The 21,590-nt window shown below is 52.6% G+C and overlaps 1 protein-coding gene across 1 annotated transcript in view; it reads left to right on the top strand.

Annotated features, from left to right (window-relative positions):
* The window catches only part of LOC121274666 (alpha-actinin-2), a 179,480-nt gene extending 162,319 nt beyond the window's left edge, over positions 1-17,161 (top strand). The window contains exons 16-21 of the mRNA XM_041181958.1: positions 7,882-8,016; positions 8,310-8,489; positions 9,452-9,598; positions 10,861-10,926; positions 11,928-12,086; positions 16,305-17,161. Of these exons, the coding sequence (XP_041037892.1) occupies positions 7,882-8,016; positions 8,310-8,489; positions 9,452-9,598; positions 10,861-10,926; positions 11,928-12,086; positions 16,305-16,463 (846 nt within the window). The 3' untranslated portion in view covers positions 16,464-17,161. The remainder of the gene's footprint in view (positions 1-7,881; positions 8,017-8,309; positions 8,490-9,451; positions 9,599-10,860; positions 10,927-11,927; positions 12,087-16,304) is intronic.
* Positions 17,162-21,590: the final 4,429 nt, after the last annotated feature.

The following is a 21,590-nucleotide window of genomic DNA, read 5'->3' as shown; positions in this document are numbered from 1 at the left end:
GGGATTAATTTGGGATTGATACAGAGCTATGGGGAGGGAGTGGGACAGTGGGATTAGTTTGTGATTGATACAGGGCTATGGGGAGAGAGTGGGACAGTGGGATTAGTTTGGGGATTGATACTGGGCTATGGGGAGAGAGCGGGGCAGTGGGATTAGTTTGTGATCGATACAGGGCTATGGGGAGGGAGTGGGACAGTGGGATTGGGTTGGGGATTGATACAGGGCTATGGGGAGGGAGCAGGACAGTGGGATTAGTTTGGGATTGATGCTGGGCTATGGGGAGGGAGCAGGACAGTGGGATTAGTTTGGGATTGATACAGGGCTGGGGGAGAGAGTGGGGCAGTGGGATTAGTTTGGGATTGACACAGGGCTATGGGGAGAGAGTGGGACAGTTGGATTAGTTTGGGGATTGATACAGGGCTATGGGGAGGGAGTGGGACAGTGGGATTGGGTTGGGGATTGATACAGGGCTATGGGGAGGGAGCGGGACAGTGGGATTAGTTTGGGATTGATACAGGGCTTTGGGGAGTGAGTGGGACAGTGGGTTTAGTTTGGGGATTGATATAGGGCTATGGGGAGGGAGCGGGACAATGGGATTAGTTTGAGGATTGATACAGGGCTATGGGGAGAGAGTGGGACAGTGGGATTAGTTTGGGGATTGATACTGGGCTATAGGGAGGGAGCGGGACAGTGGGATTAGTTTGGGATTGATACAGAGCTATGGGGAGAGAGTGGGGCAGTGAGATTAGTTTGGGGATTGATACAGGGCTATGGGGAGAGAGCGGGGCAGTGGGATTAGTTTGTGATTGATACAGGGCTATGGGGAGAGAGTGGGACAGTGGGATTAGTTTCGGATTGATACAGGGCTATGGGGAGAGAGTGGGACAGTGGGATTAGTTTGGGGATTGATACAGGGCTATGGGGAGAGAGCGGGACTGTGGGATTAGTTTGGGATCGATACAGGGCTATGGGGAGAGAGTGGGGCAGTTGGATTAGTTTGGGGATTGATACAGGGCTATGGGGAGAGAGTGGGACAGTGGGATTAGTTTGGGATTGATACAGGGCTATGGGGAGAGAGTGGGACAGTGGGATTAGTTTGGGGATTGATACAGGGCTATGGGGAGAGAGTGGTGCAGTGGGATTAGTTTGGGATTGATACAGGGCTATGGGGAGGGAGCAGGACAGTGGGATTAGTTTGGGATTGATACAGGGCTATGGGGAGAGAGTGGGGCAGTGGGATTAGTTTGGGATTGATACAGGGCTATGGGGAGAGAGTGGGACAGTGGGATTAGTTTGGGGATTGATACAGGGCTATGGGGAGGGAGCGGGACAGTGAGATTAGTTTGGGAATTGATACAGGGCTATGGGGAGAGAGCGGGGCAGTGGGATTAGTTTGGGGATTGATACAGGGCTATGGGGAGAGAGTGGGACAATGGGATTAGTTTGGGGATTGATACAGGGTATGGGGAGGGAGCAGGACAGTGGGATTAGTTTGGGATTGATACAGGGCTATGGGGAGAGAGTAGGACAGTGGGATTAATTGGAGATTGATACAGGGTTATGGGGAAAGATTGGGACAATGGGATTAGTTTGGGATTGATACAGGGCTATGGGGAGGGAGCGGGACAGTGGGATTAGTTTGGGATTGATACAGGGCTATGGGGAGGGAGTGGGACAGTGGGATTAGTTTGGGGATTGATACAGGGCTATGGGGAGGGAGTGGGACAGTAGGATTAGTTTGGGGATTGATACAGGGCTATGAGGAGAGAGCGGGGCAGTGGGATTAGTTTGGGGATTGATACAGGGCTATGGGGAGGGAGTGGGACAGTGGGTTTAGTTTGGGGATTGATACAGGGCTATGGGGCGAGAGTGGGACAGTGTGATTAGTTTGGGGATTGATACAGGGCTATGGGGAGAGAGCGGGGCAGTGGGATTAGTTTGGGGATTGATACAAGGCTATGGGGAGAGAGTGGGGCAGTGGGATTAGTTTGGGATTGATACAGGCTATGGGGAGAGAGTGGGGCAGTGGGATTAGTTTGGGGATTGATACAGGGCTATGGGGAGAGAGTGGGACAATGGGATTAGTTTGAGGATTGATACAGGGCTATGGGGAGAGAGTGGGACAGTGGGATTAGTTTGGGGATTGATACTGGGCTATGGGGAGGGAGCGGGACAGTGGGATTAGTTTGGGATTGATACAGAGCTATGGGGAGAGAGTGGGACAGTGGGATTAGTTTGGGGATTGATACTGGGCTATGGGGAGGGAGCGGGACAGTGGGATTAGTTTGGGATTGATACAGAGCTATGGGGAGAGAGCGGGACAGTGGGATTAGTTTGGGATCGATACAGGGCTATGGGGAGAGAGTGGGGCAGTGGGATTAGTTTGGGATTGATACAGGGCTATGGGGAGGGAGCAGGACAGTGGGATTAGTTTGGGATTGATACAGGGCTATGGGGAGAGAGTGGGGCAGTGGGATTAGTTTGGGATTGATACAGGGCTATGGGGAGAGAGTGGGACAGTGGGATTAGTTTGGGATTGATACAGGGCAATGGGGAGGAAGCGGGACAGTGGGTTTAGTTTGCGATTGATACAGGGCTATGGGGAGGGAGCGGGACAGTGGGATTAGTTTGGGGATTGATACAGGGCTATGGGGAGAGAGTGGGACAGTGGGATTAGTTTGGGATTAATACAGGGCTATGGGGAGAGAGTAGGAAAGTGGGATTAATTGGGTATTGATACAGGGTTATGGGGAGAGAGTGGGACAATGGGATTAGTTTGGGATTGATACAGGGCTATGGGGAGGGAGCGGGACAGTGGGATTAGTTTGGGATTGATACAGGGCTATGGGGAGAGAGTGGGACAGTGGGATTAGTTTGGGGATTGATACAGGGCTATGGGGAGGGAGTGGGACAGTCGGATTAGTTTGGGGATTGATACAGGGCTATGGGAGAGAGTGGGACAGTGGGATTAGTTTGGGGATTGCTACAGGGCTATGGGGAGGGAGTGGGACATTAGGATTAGTTTGGGGATTGATACAGGGCTATGAGGAGAGAGCGGGGCAGTGGGATTAGTTTGGGGATTGATACAGGGCTATGGGGAGGGAGTGGGACAGTGGGATTAGTTTGGGGATTGATACAGGGCTATGAGGAGAGAGCGGGGCAGTGGGATTAGTTTGGTGATTGATACAGGGCTATGGGGAGGGAGCAGGACAGTGGGATTAGTTTGGGACTGATACAGGGCTATGGAGAGAGAGTGGGACAGTGGGATTAGTTTGGGATTGATACAGGGCTATGGGGAGAGAGTGGGACAGTGGGATTAGTTTGGGATTGATACAGGGCTATGGAGAGAGAGTGGGACAGTGGGATTAGTTTGGGATTGATACAGGGCTATGGGGAGAGAGTGGGACAGTGGGATTAGTTTGGGATTGATACAGGGCTATGGGGAGAGAGTGGGGCGGTGGGATTAGTTTGGGGATTGATACAGGGCTATGGGGAGAGAGTGGGACAGTGGGATTAGTTTGGGGATTGATACAGGGCTATGGGGAGAGAGTGGGACAGTGGCATTAGTTTGGGGATTGATACAGGGCTATGGGGAGGGAGCGGGACAGTGGGATTAGTTTGGGATTGATACAGAGCTATGGGGAGAGAGTGGGGCAGTGGGATTAGTTTGGGGATTGATACAGGGCTATGGGGAGAGAGCGGGGCAGTGGGATTAGTTTGTGATTGATACAGGGCTATGGGGAGAGAGTGGGACAATGGGATTAGTTTGAGGATTGATACAGGGCTATGGGGAGAGAGTGGGACAGTGGGATTAGTTTGGGGATTGATACTGGGCTATGGGGAGGGAGCGGGACAGTGGAATTAGTTTGGGATTGATACAGAGCTATGGGGAGAGAGTGGGACAGTGGGATTAGTTTGGGGATTGATACTGGGCTATGGGGAGGGAGCGGGGCAGTGGGATTAGTTTGGGATTGATACAGGGCAATGGGGAGAGAGTGGGGCAGTGGGATTAGTTTGGGATCGATACAGGGCTATGGGGAGAGAGTGGGGCAGTGGGATTAGTTTGGGATCGATACAGGGCTATGGGGAGAGAGTGGGGCAGTGGGATTAGTTTGGGATTGATACAGGGCTATGGGGAGGGAGCAGGACAGTGGGATTAGTTTGGGATTGATACAGGGCTATGGGGAGAGAGTGGGGCAGTGGGATTAGTTTGGGATTGATACAGGGCTATGGGGAGAGAGTGGGACAGTGGGATTAGTTTGGGATTGATACAGGGCAATGGGGAGGAAGCGGGACAGTGGGTTTAGTTTGCGATTGATACAGGGCTATGGGGAGGGAGCGGGACAGTGGGATTAGTTTGGGGATTGATACAGGGCTATGGGGAGAGAGTGGGACAGTGGGATTAGTTTGGGATTAATACAGGGCTATGGGGAGAGAGTAGGACAGTGGGATTAATTGGGTATTGATACAGGGTTATGGGGAGAGAGTGGGACAATGGGATTAGTTTGGGATTGATACAGGGCTATGGGGAGGGAGCGGGACAGTGGGATTAGTTTGGGATTGATACAGGGCTATGGGGAGGGAGCGGGACAATGGGATTAGTTTGGGATTGATACAGGGCTATGGGGAGGGAGCGGGACAGTGGGATTAGTTTGGGATTGATACAGGGCTATGGGGAGGGAGTGGGACAGTGGGATTAGTTTGGGGATTGATACAGGGCTATGGGAGAGAGTGGGACAGTGGGATTAGTTTGGGGATTGCTACAGGGCTATGGGGAGGGAGTGGGACAGTAGGATTAGTTTGGGGATTGATACAGGGCTATGAGGAGAGAGCGGGGCAGTGGGATTAGTTTGGGGATTGATACAGGGCTATGGGGAGGGAGTGGGACAGTGGGATAAGTTTGGGGATTGATACAGGGCTATGAGGAGAGAGCGGGGCAGTGGGATTAGTTTGGTGATTGATACAGGGCTATGGAGAGAGAGTGGGACAGTGGGATTAGTTTGGGATTGATACAGGGCTATGGGGAGAGAGTGGGACAGTGGGATTAGTTTGGGATTGATACAGGGCTATGGGGAGAGAGTGGGGCGGTGGGATTAGTTTGGGGATTGATACAGGGCTATGGGGAGAGAGTGGGACAGTGGGATTAGTTTGGGGATTGATACAGGGCTATGGGGAGAGAGTGGGACAGTGGCATTAGTTTGGGGATTGATACAGGGCTATGGGGAGAGAGCGGGGCAGTGGGATTAGTTTGTGATTGATACAGGGCTATGGGGAGAGAGTGGGACAATGGGATTAGTTTGAGGATTGATACAGGGCTATGGGGAGAGAGTGGGACAGTGGGATTAGTTTGGGGATTGATACTGGGCTATGGGGAGGGAGCGGGGCAGTGGGATTAGTTTGGGATTGATACAGGGCTATGGGGAGAGAGTGGGGCAGTGGGATTAGTTTGGGATTGATACAGGGCTATGGGGAGAGAGTGGGGCAGTGGGATTAGTTTGGGATTGATACAGGGCTATGGGGAGGGAGTGGGACAGTGGGATTGGGTTGGGGATTGATACAGGGCTATGGGGAGGGAGCAGGACAGTGGGATTAGTTTGGGATTGATGCTGGGCTATGGGGAGGGAGCAGGACAGTGGGATTAGTTTGGGATTGATACAGGGCTAGGGGGAGAGAGTGGGGCAGTGGGATTAGTTTGGGATCGATACAGGGCTATGGGGAGGGAGCAGGACAGTGGGATTAGTTTGGGATTGATACAGGGCTATGGGGAGAGAGTGGGACAGTTGGATTAGTTTGGGATTGATACAGGGTTATGGGGAGGGAGCGGGACAGTGGGATTAGTTTGGGATTGATACAGGGCTATGGGGAGTGAGTGGGACAGTGGGTTTAGTTTGGGGATTGATACAGGGCTATGGGGAGGGAGCTGGACAGTGGGATTAGTTTGGGATTGATACAGGGCTATGGGGAGAGAGTGGGACAGTGGGATTTGGTTGGGGGTTGATACAGGGCTATGGGGAGGGAGCGGGACAGTGGGATTAGTTTGGGATTGATACAGGGCTATGGGGAGTGAGTGGGACAGTGGGTTTAGTTTGGGGATTGATACAGGGCTATGGGGAGGGAGCTGGACAGTGGGATTAGTTTGGGATTGATACAGGGCTATGGGGAGGGAGCGGGACAGTTGGATTAGTTTGGGGATTGATACAGGGCTATGGGGAGAGAGTGGGACAGTGGGATTAGTTTGGGGATTGATACTGGGCTATAGGGAGGGAGCGGGACAGTGGGATTAGTTTGGGATTGATACAGAGCTATGGGGAGAGAGTGGGACAGTGGGATTAGTTTCGGATTGATACAGGGCTATGGGGAGAGAGTGGGACAGTGGGATTAGTTTGGGGATTGATACAGGGCTATGGGGAGAGAGCGGGGCAGTGGGATTAGTTTGTGATTGATACAGGGCTATGGGGAGAGAGTGGGACAGTGGGATTAGTTTCGGATTGATACAGGGCTATGGGGAGAGAGTGGGACAGTGGGATTAGTTTGGGGATTGATACAGGGCTATGGGGAGAGAGCGGGACTGTGGGATTAGTTTGGGATTGATACAGGGCTATGGGGAGAGAGTGGGGCAGTTGGATTAGTTTGGGATCGATACAGGGCTATGGGGAGAGAGTGGGACAGTGGGATTAGTTTGGGATTGATACAGGGCTATGGGGAGAGAGCGGGGCAGTGGGATTAGTTTGGGGATTGATACAGGGCTATGGGGAGAGAGTGGGGCAGTGGGATTAGTTTGGGATTGATACAGGGCTATGGGGAGGGAGCAGGACAGTGGGATTAGTTTGGGATTGATACAGGGCTATGGGGAGAGAGTGGGACAGTGGGATTAGTTTGGGGATTGATACAGGGCTATGGGGAGGGAGCGGGACAGTGGGATTAGTTTGGGGATTGATACAGGGCTATGGGGAGAGAGTAGGACAGTGGGATTAATTGGAGATTGATACAGGGTTATGGGGAAAGATTGGGACAATGGGATTAGTTTGATTTTGATACAGGGCTATGGGGAGGGAGCGGGACAGTGGGATTAGTTTGGGATTGATACAGGGCTATGGGGAGGGAGTGGGACAGTGGGATTAGTTTGGGGATTGATACAGGGCTATGGGAGAGAGTGGGACAGTGGGATTAGTTTGGGGATTGCTACAGGTCTATGGGGAGGGAGTGGGACAGTAGGATTAGTTTGGGGATTGATACAGGGCTATGAGGAGAGAGCGGGGCAGTGGGATTAGTTTGGGGATTGATACAGGGCTATGGGGAGGGAGTGGGACAGTGGGATTAGTTTGGGGATTGATACAGGGCTATGAGGAGAGAGCAGGGTAGTGGGATTAGTTTGGTGATTGATACAGGGCTATGGAGAGAGAGTGGGACAGTGGGATTAGTTTGGGGATTGCTCCAGGGCTATGGGGAGGGATTGGGACAGTGGGATTAGTTTGGGGATTGATACAGGGCTATGGGGAGAGAGTGGGACAGTGGGATTAGTTTGGGGATTGATACAGGGCTATGGGGAGAGAGCAGGGCAGTGGGATTAGTTTGGAATTGATAAAGGGCTATGGGGAGAGAGTGGGACAATGGGATTAGTTTGGGATTGATACAGGGCTATGGGGAGGGAGCGGGACAGTGGGATTAGTTTGGGATTGATACAGGGCTATGGGGAGAGAGCGGGACAGTGGGATTAGTTTGGGGATTTACACAGGGCTATGGGGAGGGAGCAGTGGATTTGGGATTTCATTGACAGGCAGAAGTGTGATGGGCAGAATGGTCTCCTGTATGTTTATAGCTTCCTGGCCAGAGTTGATAAAATATCTGCTCGTTCTAATTCTCCTATTGCTGTGCCCACAGGTGAAGACACTTGTACCACACAGAGACCAAACCTTACAGGAGGAACTCGCCCGCCAACAGGCCAATGAACGGCTTCGTCGCCAGTTTGCAGCTCAGGCTAATGTCATTGGGCCATGGATTCAAACCAAGATGGAGGTAAGAGGCAGCTTTACTCTGTTTCTAACCCCGTGCTGTACCTGTCCTGGGAGTGTTTGATGGGGACAGTGTAGAGGGAGCTTTACTCTGTAGCTAACCCCGTGCTGTACCTGTCCTGGGAGTGTTTGATGGGGACGGTGTAGAGGGAGCTTTACTCCGTATTTAGCCCATGCTACCACCTTGTAATGGGGCATGAGGTGATCTCTGAGACAAGCTGAGTGTGGTGGGGAGCGAGTGGAGAGTCCATTGCTGTGGAGAGCTATCTGCTGACTGGACCTTTCTGTACTTTTCAGGAAATCGGTCACATTTCCATTGACATCACAGGGTCTCTGGAGGACCAGATGAACCATTTGAAACAGTACGAACAGAACATCATAAACTACAAGTCAAACATTGACAAATTGGAGGGAGACCACCAACTCATCCAGGAGGCACTCATCTTCGACAACAAGCACACCAGCTACACCATGGAGGTAAGGACAGTGAATGAGGTACTGGACAGGCAACCCGGAGGTCAGAGTTCAAAGGGCAAGCAGCTGGCCCTTAGAAAATGACCATGGAAGCTTCTGGATTCGTGAAAAGGCCCAATTGGTTTCTCTCATGTCCTTCAGGGGAGGGAATTGCTAACACACCCAGTCTAGGAGCATAGGAACAGCAGGAGGCCATTCAGCCTCTTCTCAAGCCTGTTACACCAAAACAGGAGGAGGACAGCCCCTGCTCAAAACTGTTAGGTAGGAACATGAGGAGGCCATTCAGCTCCTCCTCGAGCCTGTCTTGCCATTGCGTTAGATCGTGGCTGATCTGTATCTTAACTCCATCTACCCACCTCGGTTCCGTAACCCTTAACCCCCTCACCCAACAAAAATCTATCAAACTCAGTTTTGACATTTCCAATTGACCCCTAGACTCAACAGCTTTTTGGTGGGGGAGAGAGTTCCCGATTTCCACTCCCCTCTGTGTGAAGAGGTGCTTCCTGACACCGCCCCAAATGGCCTGGGTCAAATTTTAAGGTTCTGCCCCCTTGTTCTGGACTCTGTATCTAACCCCGTGCTGTACCTGTCCTGGGAGTGTTTGATGGGGACGGTGTAGAGGGAGATTTACTCTGTATCTAACCCCGTGCTGTACCTGTCCTGGGAGTGTTTGATGGGGACAGTGTAGAGGGAGCTTTACTCTGTATCTAACCCCGTGCTGTACCTGTCCTGGGAGTGTTTGATGGGGACGGTGTAGAGGGAGATTTACTCTGTATCTAACCCCGTGCTGTACCTGTCCTGGGAGTGTTTGATGGGGACGGTTTTGAGGAAACTTTACTCTGTATCTAACCCCGTGCTGCACCTGTCCTCGGAGTGTTTGATATTAGACTGGAATTGAAGAGTGTAGTGGACTCTGGCTGTGAATCGATGTTCTGTTGACTGATCTTTCCTGCTTCCTCCCTCAGCATATCCGTGTGGGCTGGGAACAGCTCCTGACGACCATCGCCCGGACCATCAACGAGGTGGAAAATCAGATCCTGACCCGGGATGCGAAGGGAATCAGTCAGGAACAACTCAACGAATTCAGAGCATCATTTAACCATTTCGACAGGGTGAGGAGAGAGGGAGGGAGTGATGGGGGAGAGAGAGAGAGACAAGGAGAGAGAGAGAGGGAGTGAGAGATAGAGACATGGAGAGAGAGAGGGGGGAGAGAGAGATAAAAGGAGGGAGGGAGAGAGATGGGGAGAGAGAGAGGGGGAGAGAGAGATAGAGACATGGAGAGAGAGGGGGAGAGAGAGAGGGAGAGAGACGGGGAGAGAGAGGGAGGGAGAGAGACAGGGAGAGAGAGAGAGGGGGGAGAGAGAGAGGAAGGGAGAGAGAGAGGGAGAGAGACGGGAGAGAGAGAGGAAGGGAGAGAGAGAGGGAGAGAGACGGGGAGAGAGGGAGAGGGGGAGAGAGAGAGGAGGGGGCAAGTGAGGGTGAGAGAAAGACAGGGACAAGAGAGGGAGAGAGATAGGGAGAGAGAGAGAGAGACAGTGAGAAAGAGAGAGACGGTGAGAGAGATGGAAAGAGAGAGACAGGGGAAGAGAAAGACAGATGGGTGTGAGAGAGGGTGGGAGGGAAAGGCGATGGGGGAAAGAGGGAGAGAGCCGGGGAGAGAGAAGGAAAGTGAGAGAGAGGCATGGGGAGAGAGAGAGATACTTGTGATATGAAATAGATTGAAAAATTTCTCTTTCTAAAAGTACTGTTACATCACACACAATTCCAACACAGAATCAGGCCATTCGGCCCATCTGCTGGTGTTTCTGCCCCACATGAGCCTCCTCCCACCCCCCCTCTCCATCTCCCCCCATCACCATATCCTTCTACTCCTTTCTCCCTCATGTGTTTATCCAGCTTCCCCCTTAAATGTATCGATACTATTCCCCTCGACCACTCCCTGTGGGAGCGAGTCCCACATTCTCCCCACTCTCTGGGTGAAGGAGTTTCTCCTGAATTCCCATCGGATTTATTAGTGACTGTCTTATATCGATGGGCCCCCTAGTTCTGGTCTCTCTCCCAATAAGAGGAAACATCTTCTCTAAGTCGACCCTATTGAAACCCCCTCCATCATTTTAAACAGCTCGATCAGGTCACACCACCCCCCCCCACCCCCCCCAGCCTTCTCTTTCCTAGAGGAAAGAGCCCCGGCCTGTTCAATCTTTCCCGATCTATGGAAACTAGAAATCTTCCCAGCACCGCAAGTGTTGCTGAATCAAGAGACCATTGTCAGAGTGAGGATGAAGAAACAGAAACTCCACTCCAAACCCGTTACTAATTGTGATTTCTCTTTTTTTCTTAAAACAATCTTACTCGACCTCTTGGTGAAACGTAGAAGAGGAATGGAAAGATGGAACCTGATGATTTCAGAGCCTGTCTCATCTCCATGGGTTACGATCTGGTAAAACAGAAGCACGCGCAATGTCCCTGACTATCTCACACGCGTTGCCCCTCCTGCTGCACTGCGCGGGCACGCCCCAGTCTCCATGAGATGGACCATGGTTCACTCCTTTCAGGTCTCGCACTGTGGGGACTGTCGCTCCCGAACCTACAGAAAGGTGGCCAAGCCAGCCCACTAGCTGGACCGCCCTCTGCTGTGTTCATCCCTACAGCCTCGGGCCTTCAAGAGTTTGGGCCATGCCCCCTCGGGGACTGGGCAGTGCCCAGAGCTTGCTCGCCACTGGGATATTGGAGGTACAGAATAGGCCAACGCCAGTGAATAGCGCGCTCAATACCTCCGGGAAGTGAACATAGTTTTATATTAAACATGGTCTGCTCAGTAAATACAACAAAACTGTGGGCGGCCATGTTAACCATGGGGGTGTGGGCGGCCATGTTGACCATGGGGGTGTGGGCGGCCATGTTGACCATGGGGGTGTGGGCGGCCATGTTGACCTTTGGGGTGTGGGCGGCCATGTTGGCCATGGGGGTGTGGGCGGCCATGTTGACCACGGGGGTGTGGGCGGCCATGTTGGGCATGGGGGTGTGGGCAGCCATATTTGCCATGGGGGTGTGGGCGGCCATGTTGACATTTGGGGTGTGGGCGGCCATGTTGACCCTGAGTGTGTGGGTGGCTATGTTGACCTTTGGGGTGTGGGCGGCCATGATGACCTTTGGGGTGTGGGCGGCTATGTTCACCGTGAGTCTGTCAGTGGCCATGTTGGCCGTGGGGGTGTGGGTGGCCATGTTGGCTATGTGGGTGTGGGCGCCCGTGTTGACCGTGGGGGTGTGGGCGGCAATGTTGGCCGTGGGGGTGTGGGCGGCCATGTTGACCGTGGGGGTGTGGGCGGCCATGTTGACCGTGGGGGTGTGGGCGGCCATGTTGGCCGTGGGGGTGTGGGCGGCCATGTTGACTGAGCTGGTTGGCATTAAATATTCCTTTTTCTTCTCTTTGCCTCATAGGGAGAGGTCGAGTTTGCCCGTATCATGACCCTTGTTGACCCCAACAACACTGGCGTCGTAACCTTCCAAGCTTTCATTGACTTCATGACCCGTGAGACGGCCGAGACAGACACTGCGGAACAAGTCATGGCTTCCTTCAAAATCCTGGCTTCAGACAAGGTTCCTGTCATGTTACAATTTCACTCAAACATTAATTCAGCAATAGTCTATATTGGGTAATGGGTAACAGTGTCAGTGATCCCAGAGGGAGCTTTACTTTGTATCTAACCCCGTGCTGTACCTGTCCTGGGAGTGTTTGATGGGGACAGTGTAGAGGGAGATTTACTCTGTATCTAACCCCGTGCTGTACCTGTCCTGGGAGTGTTTGATGGGGACAGTGTAGAGGGAGATTTACTCTGTATCTAACCCCGTGCTGTACCTGTCCTGGGAGTGTTTGATGGGGACAGTGTAGAGGGAGCTTTACTCTGTATCTAACCCCGTGCTGTACCTGTCCTGGGAGAGTTTGATGGGGACAGTGTAGAGGGAGCTTTACTCTGTATCTAACCCCGTGCTGTACCTGTCCTGGGAGTGTTTGATGGGGACAGTGTAGAGGGAGTTTTACTCTGTATCTCACCCCGTGCTGTCCCTGTCCTGGGAGTGTTTGATGGGGACAGTGTAGAGGTAGCTTTACTCTGTATCTAACCCCGTGCTGTACCTGTCCTGGGAGTGTTTGATGGGGACAGTGTAGAGGGAGTTTTACTCTGTATCTCACCCCGTGCTGTCCCTGTCCTGGGAGTGTTTGATGGGGACAGTGTAGAGGTAGCTTTACTCTGTATCTAACCCCGTGCTGTACCTGTCCTGGGAGTGTTTGATGGGGACAGTGTAGAGGGAGATTTACTCTGTATCTAACCCTGTGCTGTACCTGTCCTGGGAGTGTTTGATGTGGACAGTGTAGGGGGAGCTTTACTCTGTATCTAACCCCGTGCTGTACCTGCCCTGGGAGTGTTTGATGGGGACAGTGTAGAGGGTGATTTACTCTGTATCTAACCCCGTGCTGTACCTGTCCTGGGAGTGTTTGATGTGGACAGTGTAGGGGGAGCTTTACTCTGTATCTAACCCCGTGCTGTACCTGTCCTGGGAGTGTTTGATGGGGACAGTGTAGAGGGAGCTTTACTCTGTATCTAACCCCGTGCTGTACCTGTCCTGGGAGTGTTTGATGGGGACGGTGTGGAGTGAGCTTTACTCTGTATCTAACCCCGTGCTGTACCTGTCCTGGGAGTGTTTGATGGGGACGGTGTGGAGTGAGCTTTACTCTGTATCTAACCCCGTGCTGTACCTGTCCTGGGAGTGTTTGATGGGGACAGTGTAGAGGGTGATTTACTCTGTATCTAACCCCGTGCTGTACCTGTCCTGGGAGTGTTTGATGGGGACAGTGTAGTGTGAGCTTTACTCTGTATCTAACCCCGTGCTGTACCTGTCCTGGGAGTGTTTGATGGGGACGGTGTAGAGGGAGCTTTACTCTGTATCTAACCCCGTGCTGTACCTTTCCTGGGAGTGTTTGATGGGGACGGTGTAGAGGGAGCTTTACTCTGTACCTAACCCTGTGCTGTACCTGTCCTGGGAGTGTTTGATGGGGACAGTGTAGAGGGAGATTTACTCTGTATCTAACCCCGTGCTGTACCTGTCCTGGGAGTGTTTGATGGGGACGGTGTAGAGGGAGCTTTACTCTGTATCTAACCCCGTGCTGTACCTGTCCTGGGAGTGTTTGATGGGGACAGTGTAGAGGGAGCTTTACTCTGTATCTAACCCCGTGCTGTACCTGTCCTGGGAGTGTTTGATGGGGACAGTGTAGAGAGAGCTTTACTCTGTATCTAACCCCGTGCTGTACCTGTCCTGGGAGTGTTTGATGGGGACAGTGTAGAGGGAGATTTACTCTGTATCTAACCCCGTGCTGTACCTGTCCTGGGAGTGTTTGATGGGGACAGTGTAGAGGGAGATTTACTCTGTATCTAACCCCGTGCTGTACCTGTCCTGGGAGTGTTTGATGGGGACAGTGTAGAGGGAGCTTTACTCTGTATCTAACCCTGTGCTGTACCTGTCCTGGGAGTGTTTGATGGGGACGGTGTAGAGGTAGTTTTACTCTGTATCTAACCCCGTGCTGTACCTGTCCTGGGAGTGTTTGATGGGGACAGTGTAGAGGGAGCTTTACTCTGTATCTAACCCCGTGCTGTACCTGTCCTGGGAGTGTTTGATGGGGACAGTGTAGAGGGAGATTTAATCTGTATCTAACCCCGTGCTGTACCTGTCCTGGGAGTGTTTGATGGGGACGGTGTAGAGGGAGATTTACTCTGTATCTAACCCCGTGCTGTACCTGTCCTGGGAGTGTTTGATGGGGACAGTGTAGAGGGAGATTTAATCTGTATCTAACCCCTTGCTGTACCTGTCCTGGGAGTGTTTGATGGGGACGGTGTGGAGTGAGCTTTACTCTGTATCTAACCCCGTGCTGTACCTGTCCTGGGAGTGTTTGATGGGGACGGTGTAGAGGGAGCTTTACTCTGTATCTAACCCCGTGCTGTACCTGCCCTGGGAGTGTTTGATGGGGCCAGTGTAGAGGTAGCTTTACTCTGTATCTAACCCCGTGCTGTACGTGTCCTGGGAGTGTTTGATGGGGACAGTGTAGAGGGAGATTTAATCTGTATCTAACCCCTTGCTGTACCTGTCCTGGGAGTGTTTGATGGGGACGGTGTAGAGGGAGCTTTACTCTGTATCTAACCCCGTGCTGTACCTGTCCTGGGAGTGTTTGAGGGGACAGTGTAGAGGGAGCTTTACTCTGTGTCTAACCCCGTGCTGTACCTGTCCTGGGAGTGTTTGATGGGGACGGTGTAGAGGGAGATTTACTCTGTATCTAACCCCGTGCTGTACCTGTCCTGGGAGTGTTTGATGGGGACAGTGTAGAGGGAGATTTACTCTGTATCTAACCCCGTGCTGTACCTGTCCTGGGAGTGTTGATGGGGAAGGTGTAGAGGGAGATTTACTCTGTATCTAACCCCGTGCTGTACCTGCCCTGGGAGTGTTTGATGGGGACGGTGTAGAGGTAGCTTTACTCTGTATCTAACCCCGTGCTGTACCTGTCCTGGGAGTGTTTGATGGGGACAGTGTAGAGGGGGCTTTACTCTGTATCTAACCCCGTGCTGTACCTATCCTGGGAGTGTTTGATGGGGACAGTGTAGAGGGAGATTTACTCTGTATCTAACCCCGTGCTGTACCTGTCCTGGGAGTGTTTGATGGGGACAGTGTAGAGGGGGCTTTACTCTGTATCTAACCCCGTGCTGTACCTGCCCTGGGAGTGTTTGATGGGGACAGTGTAGAGGGAGCTTTACTCTGTATCTAACCCCGTGCTGTACCTGTCCTGGGAGTGTTTGATGGGGACAGTGTAGAGGGAGATTTACTCTGTATCTAACCCCGTGCTGTACCTGTCCTGGGAGTGTTTGATGGGGACAGTGTAGAGGGAGCTTTACTCTGTATCTAACCCCGTGCTGTACCTGTCCTGGGAGTGTTTGATGGGGACGGTGTAGAGGAAGCTTTACTCTGTATCTAACCCCGTGCTGTACCTGTCCTGGGAGTGTTTGATGGGGACGGTGTAGAGGAAGCTTTACTCTGTATCTAACCCTGTGCTGTACCTGTCCTGGGAGTGTTTGATGGGGACAGTGTAGAGGGAGGTTTACTCTGTATCTAACCCCGTGCTGTACCTGTCCTGGGAGTGTTTGATGGAAACAGTGTAGAGGGAGCTTTACTCTGTACCTAACCCCGTGCTGTACCTGTCCTGGGAGTGTTTGATGGGGACAGTGTAGAGGGAGATTTACTCTGTATCTAACCCCGTGCTGTACCTGTCCTGGGAGTGTTTGATGGGGACAGTGTAGAGGGAGATTTACTCTGTACCTAACCCCGTGCTGTACCTGTCCTGGGAGTGTTTGATGGGGACAGTGTAGAGGGAGGTTTACTCTGTATCTAACCCCGTGCTGTACCTGTCCTGGGAGTGTTTGATGGAAACAGTGTAGAGGGAGCTTTACTCTGTACCTAACCCCGTGCTGTACCTGTCCTGGGAGTGTTTGATGGGGACAGTGTAGAGGGAGCTTTACTCTGTATCCAACCCCGTGCTGTACCTGTCCTGGGAGTGTTTGATGGGGACGGTGTAGAGGGAGATTTACTCTGTATCTAACCCCGTGCTGTACCTGTCCTGGGAGTGTTTGATGGGGACAGAGTAGAGGGAGATTTACTCTGTAGCTAACCCCGTGCTGTACCTGTCCTGGGAGTGTTTGATGGGGACAGAGTAGAGGGAGCTTTACTCTTCGCAATGGGGAATTTAGCTGATCTAATGTGTTTCCTGTGACCTGACAGAACTACATCACGGTTGAAGAGCTGCGTCGGGAGCTGCCTCCGGAGCAGGCCGAGTATTGTATCACCAGGATGACCACCTACACAGGCGCGGATGGAGTGCCCGGAGCCCTGGATTACATCTCCTTCTCTAGTGCACTGTATGGAGAGAGTGACCTGTGAAAGCTCACCTCACTCCTTCACCTAGATAGCCACTCATCTCCAGAACCCCCTCACCCACCAGCCCCCATTCAGACAACCCCTCCTCCTCCACCACTCATTCTCAACCTCTCCGCCCTCTCTACCTTCCCCCATCACATGAAACAAAATGGCTGACAGGGAGCACCCCCCACCCCCCCACTCCCCTCCGCCCCCGGTTGTGCCTCCATCATCTTCCCCAGCAGAGTCCCGAGAACAAAGGTCCTGGTGCAAGAGGCACCGGCCCATTCGCAGCTGATGTTTGAAAGCAGCGTGAGATTTATTGGTTGGTGGGGTCCCTTCCCCAGGACTGCTGGTGATGCAGCTTTCCAGGGAGTCTGAATTCCCTGGAACGCCCTATCCCAGGAGGCCACCTTTACCCCTCCAGTCCAGTCCGTTCTCCGAGTCCAGTGACGTTACATCTCCTCATCTGGCCCCGGAACATTCTAGAAGATGGCAGACTCTCCCTCTCCTCAACAGAAAGTTGGATCCTATTTTCCTAACCCCGCTATTACATTCTCCGCCTGCCTTACCTCTGAGAACGGGGGCATCAGGAATGGATCCTCCCCCCACCCCCCTCCCAATTCCCTAATGCCCAATTCCCAGAGGGATGGCAGTGGGGGAACATCTCCCTGCCCTCCCACCCACACTCTCTCTCTGTCTGACTCCCTCTGTCTTTCTAGCTCTCTCTCTCTCTGTCTCTCTCTCTGTCTCTTTCTCTCTCTCTGACTCTCTCTCTCTCTCTGACTTTCTCTCTCTCTGACTCTCTATCCCTCTTTCTCTCTCTCTGTCTCTCTGTCGCTCTCTCTGTCTCTTTCTCTCTCTGTCTCTCTCTCTCTGTCTCTTTCTCTCTCTCTGACTCTCTCTCTGACTCTCTATCCCTCTTTCTTTCTCTCTGTCTTTCTCTCTCTCTTTCTCTCTCTCTGTCTTTCTCTCTCTGTCTCTCTCTCTCTGACTCTCTCTCCGTTTCTCTCTCTCTCTGTCTCTTTCTCTCTCTGACTCTCTCTCCCTCTGACTCTCTCTCTCTGACTCTCTATCCCTCTGCCTCTCTCCCTCTTTCTCTCTTTGACTTTCTCTCTGTCTTTCTCTCTCTTTCTCTCTCTCTCTCTGTCTCTCCCTGTCTCCCTCTGACTCTTTCTTTGCCTCTCTCTCTGCCCCTGTTTCACACTCTCTCTCTCTCCCTCCTTGAATATTCTCTCCCTCTCCCTCCATCCCAACCTCCACCTCCTCTAGACCTGCCATCTTCTGACCCAGCGGCTGCCTGGACAGTGCAGCCAGATGCAGGACCCCTGGTCCTTGCCCATCGATGGTGAGCCGGGGGTGTGTACCTGGGCTCCCCTGGATGGTCCTCAAATTCTGTCCAGCTAGATCCTGCGGCTCAATCCTCACCCCAACGCCGAACCTCACCCTCACTGACCCGAAATCAGCAGCTCACCACAGTCAAACACTCAGCCCAATACCTTGTTGTGTCAAAGCCAAGGTGGCAACCGAACCAGCGCATGAAGCAAGACAAGCGGGGAGGGGTGGGAGTAATTGAAATGTCAGATTTGCACATCCCTTGTATGTGGAGAAAATAAAACTATCCTTCAAAACCACTGGGCTTTTTTTCTAGCGTTTGAGTTCTCTCTTCAGTAAACTTCCTCCGGGTCTGTGGCCAAGCTATAAGAGGGCCCAGCGGGCTATCCACCCTCTCACCGGCCTTCACTAGGCCGGCCTGGAGCCTGGGGCTTTCCTGATTTGTTTGCCTGGGGGCTTTGGCCTTACATTGAAAGCCGACAGCTTCCCTGCCGGTAACGCAGAGGGAGGTGACAGAACGAGTCTGTGTATGAGGGCGCACCAGGGTAGAAAAGGCCTCATTTTTACACATTGTGCCTCTTCTCCTATTGAGTCGGGCCTTGAGTACAAGAGACCTGGACAATATCCAGGCTTGGGGCTGACAAGTGGCAAGTAACATCCACACCACATGAGCACCAGGCAATGACCATCTCCAACAAGAGAGAATCTAACCATCGCCCCTTCACATTCAATGGCATTACCATCACTGAATCCCCCCACTATCAACATCCTGGGGGTTACCATCGACCAGAGACTGAACTGGATTAGCCAGATAAATACTGTGGCTACAAGAGCAGGTCAGAGGCTGGGAATCCTGCGACAAATAACTCACCTCCTGACTCCCCAAAGCCTGTCCACCATCTACAAGGCACAAGTCAGGAGTGGGATGGAATACTCCCCACTTGCCTGGATGAGTGCAGCTCCCACAACACTCAAGAAGTTCAACACCATCCAGGACAAAGCAGCCTGCTTGATTGGCACCCCATTCATCACCTTAAACATTCACCTACAGTGCTGTTAGGGAATTCGTTCCACTGTTTTGACCCAGTGACAGTGAAGGAACGGCCGATATATTTCCAAGTCAGGATGGTGAAGGGCTCGGAGGGGAACTTGCAGGTGGTGGTGTTCCCATGTGTCTGCTGCCCTTGTCCTTCTAGATGGTAGAGGTCGTGGGTTTGGAAGGTGCTGTCTAAGGAGCCTTGGTGAGTTCCTGCACTGCATCTTGTAGATGGTACACACACTGCTGCTACTGTGCGTCAGTGTTGGAGGAAGTGAATGCTTAAGTTGATCAGTTGTGTCTAGAACATTCCCAGGGATGAGAGACCTCAGTTCATGTGGAGAGACTGGGAGAAGCTGGGATTGTTCTCCTTAGAGCAGAGAAGGTTTAAGGGGGAGATTTAATCGAGGCGTTCAAAATCAGGAAGGGTTTGGATAGAGTGACTGAGTAGAAAGTGTTTCCAGCGGCAGGAGGGTCGGTAACCAGAGGGACACAGATTGAAGAGAATCGGTAATAGAGCCAGAGGGGGAGATGAGGAGAATGGTTTTTTGACACAGCGAGTTGTTGTGATCTGGAAGGCGCTGCCTGAAAGGGCGGTGGAAGCAGATTCAATAGGAACTTCCAAAAGGGGGGAATTGGATAAATACTCGAAAAGGAGAATTTTGCAGGACAGTGGGGGGGAGAGAGAGCGGGGAGGGGGAATGGGGACTAATTGGATAGATCTTTCAAAGACCCAGCACAGACTCGATGGGCTGAATGGTCTCCTCCTGGGCTGTGCTACTCTATGATTGGTCAACGATAGGAATGAGGGCAGAAAGAAGTTTGTTTGAGCAGTGGGGGGTGGGGGGTGGGGGTGGAAGATGAACTGGGATGCTTCACATCTGGATGTTGTTTGATGAACCCCTGGGGTAGTGGGACCAGGAGCTGCCTGCTTCTGCTCCACCCACAACCCCCCAACCCAACCCGTATCTCTTCCCCAGCAACAGAGCCTGAGGCCTAGTTGTGCCCCATTGCCTCGCAGGCCCAGGCTGGGATAAGCAAAGCTCAGCACAAAGACCCTGGTGACCTTTAGCTCTCCCCCGCCCTCCCCAGCTCCCATTCCCCCCTCCAATCTGTGAGGCAGGAGGTGCCTGGATTGACCGAGACAGCTGGCCCAGGCTCAGCCAATGTAGGCCCCTGATTTATGAACAGCAAAGAGAGAGAGAGAGAGAGAGAACAACTCTCGAGTGCGGGCAACAGAAGCCAATGACATCATGGCAACCCGATAGGGATTAAAAATAAAATTGGGACGCTTCAATCTCCTTTGAAGAGGAGGGTGACAGAGGAGAGATTCAGATAAATCATGGTCACAGCTGGAGAGCCCGCACTACAAGGAGGATGTGCTTGCACTAGCGAGAGTACGGGCTGAGAAGACTTACAGAGGAAGATGTCGAAGCTGGAGAACTCCAGCGATGAGGAAAGATTGGATAGTTTGAGGTCCTTTCCCTTAGGGTTGAGGAGGCTGAGGGGAAGGTTATAAAATAACGAGGAGCCTCGACTGAGTGGACTGGGAGGCCTGACTCCCCCTTGGTTGCAGAGTCCGTACTGGGGAGGGGCGGAATCAAGCCGGGGGGTAAGACGGAGGAGGTTGAAGAGGGGATGCGAGGGGAGACGATTGCACTCAGGTGGAGGTGTGTGGAACTCAACTCCGAAAAAGAGGCCGAAACCCCTCACCACGGTTGAAAAGTACACACTCGTACTGTCAGATCCAACAAGGATACGGAGCTCCGTGTCCAGCAGGGAAACAGTGGGCTGAACGGCCACCTCCTATGCTGTAAATATCCCATTCTGCCTGCGCCCAGCTCTTTTGAAGACTGGTCACCTTACATAGAGGGTGAAGCACAGCAAGAGTCCATTCGACCTTCCTGGGTGCTGTATGGGGTGGGTGTGGGAAGGGTTAATCAGCCAGGACTCCCATCCCGGGAATAACCAGGATCCAGTGAGTTATCAGACAGTTTTATCCTTAGTGTGAGCTCCCGAACTGATGGCTACCAGTTAACCCTTTACAGCCCACTATCCAAGATACTCGGAGAATAGCCCCTTAACAAACCCCATTGCCATACTGAACCCCCATCCCTCCACCATGAAATATCACAGATAGTAACACCCATATTAAACACATCAGCAGCACAGGTACAGGAGTGACAGTGTTCACAGGAACAGGAGTGTCAGTGTTCACAGGTACTGGGGGGTTGGGTTTCAGTACAGGTACGGGGGTGTCGGGGTTCAGTACAGGTACGGGGGTGTCGGGGTTCAGTACAGGTACGGGGGTGTCGGGGTTCAGTACAGGTACGGGGGAGTCGGGGTTCAGTACAGGTACGGGGGTGTCGGGGTTCAGTACAGTAGGGGGAATTGGGGTCAGTAAAGGTACGGGGGAATTGGGGTTCAGTACAGGTACAGGGGAATTGGGGTTCAGTACAGGTACAGGGGAATTGGGGTTCAGTACAGGTACGGGGGGTGTCGGGGTTCAGTACAGGTACAGGAGAGTCGGGGTTCAGTACAGGTACTGGAGAGACAGGATTCAGTACAGGTACAGGGGTGTCGGGGTTCAGTATAGGTACGGGGAATTGGGGTTCAGTACAGGTACGGGGGTGTCGGGGTTCAGTACAGGTACGGGGGTGTCAGGGTTCAGTACAGGTACGGGGGTGTCAGGGTTCAGTACAGGTACGGGGGTGTCAGGGTTCAGTACAGGTACGGGGGAGTCGGGGTTCAGTACCGGTACGGGGGAGTCGGGGTTCAAT

This window comes from Carcharodon carcharias (assembly GCF_017639515.1).
Source record: "Carcharodon carcharias isolate sCarCar2 chromosome 37 unlocalized genomic scaffold, sCarCar2.pri SUPER_37_unloc_10, whole genome shotgun sequence".
In the NCBI taxonomy this organism is placed as follows: Eukaryota; Metazoa; Chordata; class Chondrichthyes; order Lamniformes; family Lamnidae; genus Carcharodon; species Carcharodon carcharias.
This window is presented reverse-complemented; position numbering and strand designations above follow the sequence as displayed.